At 38.2% G+C, this 9,114-nt stretch overlaps 1 protein-coding gene across 1 annotated transcript in view; it reads right to left on the reverse strand.

Annotated features, from left to right (window-relative positions):
* The window catches only part of ADGB (androglobin), a 243,402-nt gene that overhangs the window by 174,330 nt on the left and 59,958 nt on the right, over positions 1-9,114 (reverse strand). Inside the window, 2 exon segments of the mRNA XM_017877613.1 lie at positions 1,788-1,997; positions 4,537-4,608. Coding sequence (XP_017733102.1) covers positions 1,788-1,997; positions 4,537-4,608 — 282 coding nt within the window.

A 9,114-nucleotide genomic window follows, 5' to 3' on the forward strand; every position in this document is an offset into this window, starting at 1 on the left:
AAAAAAAAAAAAAAAAGAAATTTCTGAACCAAGTGGAGTTGGGCTTGTGAAGAATCAGTATGATTAAGGAGAAATAAGTCACATTTTCTTTGCAAAATGGAAGGTGATGTTAATGAATGTTAACTCCTATGCAAGAGGAAATTTGAAAACTAAGGAGGGATGTCAGGAAGCAGAAAGAGAAAATGAGAAATAAATCAACAGGGTTGGTTTAATGTTTTAAAACACTTCATAGTTTTGACCTTCCTCCCACCTCAAGTTTAGACAAATGTGGGACAGGAACCCAGGCATTTTACCTCCTCACTTTTCCTCTGCATACCTTCTTTCTATACTCCCTTAACACTATCCACTAGGTTTTTCACCTTTTTAGTACAGCAGCCTTCTGCTTGCTCCTCTGCACAGATTTAAAACTCTGAAGTCTAGTCTAGAAAATAGTGCTCTCGATTGGTAAATAAATAAGATAAAGTAACTTAGAAAGTTATTTTCTCTCCTAACAAAATTTCAAGGCCAATTTTCTTGCTGTGAATGTTTAAAAAACAAAAATCCAGTTTTGGATATTAGAAGCTATATTACCCTTTTCCCTTCTCCCTTCCCATTGTAATTATCCTAGTAATTCCTCATTATTGGCCCTTCAACATTCCCCATCCCAGGAAGACAGATGGCTCAGGCCTATGAAAGAAAAAGTCACATTTTCATAAATATATAATGGAATTATTAACTTTGAATACTTTCCCATTCCTTTAAATGTTCAAGGAGAACATTTTTTTCCAGTGACAAGGGCCAAGAAAAACCCAAAGGCATTTGATATGATCTAGCATTGCTAATTTAGTGTGAGTCTGCTTTGCCATATTTATAACGGGTTTTGGATCCTGTTCATACTTCCTACTATTCCATTTGCTTTCCTTTTAGGCAGAGATAACATCTTCCTGTCTCAGAGTAAGATCTGTTCGCATGAAAACAAATTTCAAGTTCAGGACAAATTGCTGATGGGATCAGGCCCCTCAGCTACAGCAAAAGCCAGAAGAGGGACTGGACCACAGGCTAGCACTTCCTCCTGCCCATGACCCTACACCAGATCAGAGAAGAAAGAGGAAGGGGGAAGCCCGGGGCATCCACCTGCCTGCCCCGCTTGCCTCAGCATGAGAGTGCAGAGGCAGCGGCAAGATCAGCATCTACAATGAGTGGTCATACCTCAGTGGTCTAGGCAGAACCCATTTAAAATGCCCATAGGACTGGCATCACAGGAGAAGCAACTGTGTTTCTCATTAATGACAAATTACACATTCAGGACAGTTTCTCTCTGTAGCTACACAATTGATATCCTATAAAAACTGCATTATCTTGTACTAGCCTAAGTAATGGTGTGCAAGGCAACCAACCTTCCTTCCTTCCTTCCTTCCTTCCTTCCTTCCTTCCTTCCTTCCTTCCTTCCTTCCTTCTCTCTCTCTCTTTTTTCTGGAGTTTCTCTCTTGTTACCCAGGCTGGAGTGCAATTATGTGACCTTAGCTCACTCAAACTGCCTCCCAGATTCAAGCAATTCTCCCACCTCGGCCTCCGGAGTAGATGGGATTACAGGCACCCACCACCGTACCCAGCTAATTTTTTGTCTTTTTAGTAGTGACAGCGTTTCACCATGTTGCCCAGGCTGGTTGCGAACTCCTGATCTCAGGTGATCCATCAGCTTTGGCCTCCCAAAGTGCTGTGATTACAGGCATGAGCCACCACACCAGGCCAAGTATATTTCAATACGAAAGACTCATGAGTTTTCATGCACGTGAAAATGAACTTACCATCCAGTAAAGTTTCACAACATACTTTCCATAGCTATTAAACAAAGGCATATGACCCTTCACAGCCTTGCACAGAGAGTATATGTGTTCCCAGGGCTTCCAGGGGAGAAGAGGAGGTTCCCCTGAGGTCCCCTTAAAATAGTTGCTCAAAATTCCTCCATTGAAGATCTTCCACACTGCATAGATTTCACTGATAATCCATCTCATCAGCTAGAGACAAAAAACATTAGTGTTAATTGGTTATTTTTCAGTTGTAAGTACTGTAATTTAGGAAGAAATACAGTAAAAAGAAATCCACTTCCAAGAATAATATCCAATTATACATGTTATGTATTCCATACTTTCATTTCTGATCTACAGAATAAAATTATAGGTCTTGCTTTTGTTTTCGGGAAATACAGTCACAATACAAACTAAAATGTCTCATACTAAACATACTCGTAGCTAAGAAAGCTGTCTGCTGAAGTAAACTGTGGGTGATTTGGCAACGACTTCTATTTGACACTGACATTCATATCAGTGGTGTGCATGTGTGAGAGAGAGAGAAATCTTCTGATAATTGTGACAAATGAGTGAGCTACTCTTTTGTAAATGTTGAGATATTTGAGAAGGATATTATCTCTTGTATGTCAATAGGACCAATTAGAGAAGGAATGAGATCTGAAAGAATTAAAATGGGGTAGACATGTAAATATGCTGTAAATTCCATATGTCATGGGTTGATCTGTAACTGTTGAAATGCTCTAAGTAAAACGTCCCCTTGCAGTGTTTTTAACAGGCAGGAAGACCCGGTGGGTCGATGGACTTCAGAGTGGAAACAGAGACCAAAATTTGAATCCTCTTTCAGGTCTTCACAGCCTTCTGCTTTTGGGAAAGTTGCTTCCACCTCGTAAGTTGCAGTTCCTATCTGTAGAATGTAGATAATGGTAACTATTTTTCAGCATTTTTTTGTGAGGACTAGAAGCAGTATGTAAGAAATCTCTAGGTCACAGTGGGTGTTCAATAAAGTCATTGTTACCTCAGTAGTATCTGATTTTCTGAAATATTCATCTCATGTTTAATTGCCTGGTTTATAAGGAAATTAAATATTTAATATTCGCCTTATAAGATTTACGTTTCTCTTAATTTGAGTTATCTAGGAAATTCTTAATGTTTGGTAAAGTAGAAAAAGACAAAGCAAGTATCCTCCTGTATATCTGGAAATTTTATTGTAGAATATTTTATACTTTCCTTCCCTTGAAAAATGAAAAGCTAAAGTCTAAGTGTGTTTAGGATTCATAAAATAGGTGTATTTTATACTAAAACATAAAATATATTAGAGATAATTTCATACTAATATGTATAACTGGTTGAAGAAATATAACATTTTGATTTTAATATTGGTCAAGATATTGAAGATAAGAAAAAGTATTTCAATCAATATTGACTATGCCTCACTCCTCTGAGTCTTAGGAGAAAATAATTTTTAAAAGTTCTTGTTTCTGATTTAATTAACTTAGAGGAGTGGAACAGGCCTGCTTGTATGGATAAAACCCGACCCAACATGGGGCGGGGAGGTGGAGAGTAGGAGGTGGGGAGATGAGTTCCCACCAGAAGTAGGACAACTGTATTGCAATCCAAGTACACTCCAATTTCCCTTGCACTATCACATCATACAACATCACTGTACCCGCCCTCTTGATGTGGCATAGGACAAGATGGGCAGCCACTTCATGTCCAATGCTGGTCATATGGATCCCAAGGGGAGAAGCCCAGAGGGAGAGAGTACAGCTACTCTGAGAACGGGGGCAGGAGAATAGAGGCTCGCTAAACTCAGGCAAAGAGACTTCATTTTCCTTTTGAATGTTGGTGTGTAAAATACTGTTACCTTAAGTGAAATAAGACAAACAAAGACAAACAACTACATGATTTCACATAGATGTGGAATCTAAAAATACAAAAGTCTAAGAAACGGACAGAGAAATGGTGGTTACCAGGGTCTGGAAGGAAGGGGGATATGGGGAAGATGTTGGTAAGGGGTACAAAATTTTAGTTCTGAAAGATAAGTTATGGAGATCTACTTGCAACAATGCAGCTATAGTTAACAATATTGTATTGTATACCTGAAATTTGCTCAGAGAATAGATCTTCAGTGTTCTTAACACACATATACACATACATAATAACACACACAATAATACACAGTATTAACTGATACACACAATAATAACTGAGTTGATGGTTATGTTGATTAGCTTAATTGTGATAAATATTTAACAATGTATATCAAATCATCAAATTGTATACCTTAAATATATACAATCTTTAGTCAGAAACAGGGGCTGATGCTTGTAATCCCAGCAGTTTGGGAGGCCGTGTGGGAGGATTGCTTGAGCCCAGGAGTTCGAGACCAGCCTGGAAAATGTGGTGTGATCTCATCTCTACCAAAAATTTTAAAATTAGCTGGGGGTGATGGCACATCCCTGTAGTCCCAGCTACCAGGAATCTGAGGTGGGAGGATCATTTTTAGCCCAGGAGGTTGAGACTGCACTGAGCTGTGTTCACACCACTGCACTCTAGCCTGAGCAACAGAGCAAGACTTTGTCTCAAACACCAACCCCCATATATAGTTTTCAGTAGTATATATGTATATATAATACCAAAACTTAAAGGTGAACAAGGGAGAGTTGAAATCAACTGTCTGGGAATGGTTTAAGTAGGACTGGAAGGCAATTCATGATGAGACTTTAGTTCATAGTTCTGTACATACCTCACTGCAGAGTAAATGTTCATTTGCTGAAAATAAGTCAAACATTATTTCGTTTTTCACAACTACCGGAGTCTGAAAAAAATATATATATATGTATATATTACTTCTTAAGAAAAATAATAAAAAAGTAATTTAATGAAATAGTTTTAATCCATTTATGCCTGAGGTTGCAATTTTTGAATTTTTGCAATCAGACCTTGGTGATGACCTTGAGCAGTAGGATATAAATAACTCCTACAAGCTTAGTTCCAATAATGGAATGCTAGGCATAAATCGGTTGGTGCTGGAAATAGGCCAACCTGATTCAACCTGATTGAAGACAATTTTTTCATGAACCAAGGAGTCAGGGATGGTTTGGGGATGATTCAAGCACATTACATTTATTGTGCACTTCATTTCTACTATTATTCCATTGTAATGTATAATGAAATAATTATACAACTCACCATAATGTAGAATCAGTGGGAGCCCTAAGCTTGTTTTCCTGCAATTAGATAGTCCCATCTGGGGGTGACTGGGGACAGTGACAAATCATCAGGCATTAGATTTTCATAAGGAGTGCACAACCTAGATTCCTCACATGCATGCGCAGTTCACAATAGGTTCACACTGCTATGAGAACCTAATGCTGCTGCTGATCTGACAGGAGGCGGAGCTCAGCTGATAATGCAAGTGATGTGGAGCAGCAGTGAGTACAGATGAAGCTTTGCTTGCTCGCCCGCCGCTCACCTCCTGCTGTGTGGCCCGGTTCCAAACAGGCCACAGATTGGTACTGGTCCATGGACCAGGGTTGGGGACCACTGCTTTAAAATCTAAATTAACCACTGAAACGAAACCTGAAAACTTAGTTAACATCTGATAGCAGGGAAAATATCTTCATCTTGGATGACTAATATTAGCCTAATAGCCTTTCTCCCATTTAATGATTATTGTCTATTTTGCTAGTGTTAAATTTTTGTTTGAGATTGTGATAGCTTTTTAAAATCTAGTTCAAGTTAATATCCTGTTAGATTAAAAAATTATTTTAATGGTCATTATTTAATTAGTACACATCTAAATCAGGTACCAATAAATAATAATAAAGTAAAACTAATAGGGAAATACCAATTGTAACTTTTGAAAAATGAGCTATAATTCATATCAAGTATATATATTTAACATACCAAATTAACATGAAAATGATTTTGATTACAGAATCAGGTTTTTAAGGAAGTTAACACCATCAATTACTTTCACTCATCTATACAAGTAGCATCTTGAAAAGTCAATAAAAAAAGTTAGAAAAAAATTTACCTAAAACTGCCTTAAAGGCGTAAATTGACTCTGCAGATCATAAATTATAAACATAGTTTCTTCTGGCTTGACTGACTGTGATGGAATGCTTCTGAAATGCCCCTGTACTTCAGTGATTACCAAAGTTGATAATCTATACATTAATAAGTATTAGATACCTAAAGTTTGCAGTATTAGTCTTGATAGCCTCCTGCTGACAAGTGAAAAGTAGAAATTAAGTTTGTAAAATACAACAAATGTTAAGACAGAGGTCTCTACAATGGCATTTTCACACTTCTACTACCTATACCTGTACCTGGGGCAGCATAAATCTTCAGACATCCTAATCTATTCAATATATTCAGTACTCAAGTGTCTGGGCCACTTGTTTCTAGTTCTCAGAAATAAACAAGTCTGGTAAATTATTCTGTGATCAGAACTTGTTAACCTTCTTGGTTGGAAGGGCTCATGTTTATTCTGCTATCCTAAATTCAGGATTTTAAGGTACTTTATGATAGTGTAATCGAGTAGCTTAGCTTCAAAATGCATTTTGAAACTTTTTTTCCTTTATTTCTGTTAGCCATAAAATATTCTGTAAAATTTAGTTTCCCTCCTTTCCCACCAGGCATCCCGATGCACAGTGCTCACTTATCTAAGTATGCGCTTGCTTAAAAATCCCAGGGGCTACTTTTGAAATAAACCAGGCATAGAGATCCAGCTGCAGAATTCTCCTGCTTAAGTGGAGTTATGAACAATTAGTCTACCATTATCAGGCCAAAGTCAAGATGATGTCAATGATATCAACCAGAACTGCAGATGGGCAAATATTCAAGATAGCCATTGGAAGAGACTTGCAGACCTGCATCCTCCTGGACATGTTTCGCCTACCAAGTTTTCCCTCTTAAACTCCCTCAATTAACCCCCAAAGCAAAAATTGTCTTTTAAGGGCATAAGCCTGGCCATTCCCCAACTTCTAGCATTTGAATACAGTTACTTTACTTTCACCACATCTTGTTTCTTGTGTTCTGGCCTCTGGGCAGTGAGCAGCCAAACTTGAGTCAGTTACTAATTTGGTGCCCTTTGTGAAAAACTGTGTGTTTCAAGTGACTCAGCCTGTATGCCTGGTTTCCAATGAGTGGAGCAATTGCCTGCAGCAGTGTGCCAGGGATTATTTGTTAATGCTACCAGTCAGGGCAGGGGCCGCTTGCAAATGCCAGCAGCTCATGGCTAGTTGTCCCCAAACCTGGGACCAGCAGTTACCAAGACTGCCTTTGTCTCAGGGAATTTCCCTTCCCTCCTTTTCATGGCATCAGCTCTTGCTATCACTCTCTGTTGGTGTAAGGAAAGCAACACCTGGGAAGTCAACAGGCTCCAAGAACTGGGGAAGTCAACTGGAATGCACCTGAAAATCCTCTGTCTCTGCCATCTGGTTTCTCTAGCTCTTTGTCCTAGTGTAGGTCATCTGTGCTGCTGTGTTGGCCTCTGTGACATCTGGGCTTAATGCAGGACAATTAAACTGTGGTGCTGTCTGCGTTTGAGACAAGGTCTCAGGATATTTCTGCAGTATCATCTTTCAGGGGCGCTCCATCTGTGTCAGATCCGTTCGTGTTTGTGTCTGTTTAGTCTGACCCCTACTTCTGAGGGTGCTTTGGAATGGTCTCAATCGCACCAGCCAAGACCAGGTCCATCTGATTGTCAGAATGCAGCAAAACAGGCTTCTCCTCACTAGGGAACAAACCCTTTCCAAAATCCTGGCCCCTGATTTTTTGCGGGCACTCAGGAGTATTTATTTTATCTGTGTCAAGCTTTGTGCAGGAAAAAAAACCATGTGAATTATTTTCTAGTCTACCTGAGACTCCAGCTGGTTACACACTGTGGCTTGCTTGTGTGAAAATTTTAAAACTGATGGCAAATTACAGTAAAAAAGAATCAGAGCTCAAATACTTAACCTGCAACTTTAGAGTTAAGTAGAACCTTCTAAAGCTCTCTATCTATTTTTCTTTTCTGCCTGTTTTGAATCTGCTATTATTAAGCTAATGGTGTTGATATAAAACATATGATTTCAAGGTTATTCGGACATTTTATTTTTCTTATATAGTTCATCCAGTTTCAGCTAAAACTTAAACATTGGAAACTCATTTAAAACTGAAGGCAAAAGGATAAAACATGTTTTTAAAAATGAAAACGGCTTTATCCAAAATTTTGGTCCAGAGCTATTACAGGATTACTTACCAGGGCAAGCAAAGTTTAGCCACGTGGACAGGTCTCAATTTTCTCAAAAATAAGATGGATCCAGCTATCTTTTATAGGCCACTGAGTTTTTGATGTTCTCTCATGGCTAGAGTCCTGAGATAAAAACTACTGGGTCTTTGTGTGTGTGTGTGCACGCGCGTGTGTGTGTGTGTATACATACACACATATACATATACATGTTTAGATATGTTTATGTATATGTACCTGTATTATGCTTTTTGTTGTGTCTAACATACTACCAAACTGGCTTATGAATAAATGAGTATTCATAAAATAAGTCCAAATGCTTTTCAAGTTCAAATGAATCTTTGGTAAACAAAACTTGTTTTAAAATTATTAGTACAATAAAGCCAGGGAAGGTGGCTCACACCTGTAATCTCAACACTATGGGAGGTGAAGGTGGGCAGATCACTTGAATCTAGGATTAAGAGACCAGCCTGAACAACATGGCAAAACTCTGTATCTACAAAAAATAGAAAAATTAGCTGGGCATGGTGGTGTGTGTCTATGGTCCCAGCAACTTGGGAGGCTAAGGTAGAAGGACCACCTGAGCCCAGGAGGTTGAGGCTGTCATGAGCTATGATCATTCCACTGCCCTCCAGCCTGGGCAAGAGTGAGATCCTGTCTCAAAAAATAAAATTAGTAAGATAAAACTAAAAATGTCTTCAGAATCATCAGCATACATTTTTGTCTAGATATGTTTTATGTTTGCCTCTGCTAGTTATTTTAAGGTGTCAGAGTTTGGCACAAAGATTGTGAGACTATCAACCCAGCCAAAAACAAAACAATCTTTGTTTGTGTGACTTTTTTTTTGTAAACAAATAAGACTAACTTAATATTGTTGTTTCAATAAAAATGACTAAATCTTCTGAGTTATCAGCAAAATGCCTACGTATTTCACTTTAAGATTCTTATTTAGGTGAATAACCAATGTTCACAGACTTGATAAATGGTTAGAAAAAAAACTTTAAATGATGACTACCTTTGTTTAATATTTCAGTTTTCAAGACTAATCTATTATACACTGTTAAAATAAAAAAAAAAATGAGTACA

This window comes from Rhinopithecus bieti, unplaced genomic scaffold (genome assembly GCF_001698545.2).
Source record: "Rhinopithecus bieti isolate Rb0 unplaced genomic scaffold, ASM169854v2 scaffold_10706, whole genome shotgun sequence".
Lineage (NCBI taxonomy): Eukaryota > Metazoa > Chordata > Mammalia > Primates > Cercopithecidae > Rhinopithecus > Rhinopithecus bieti.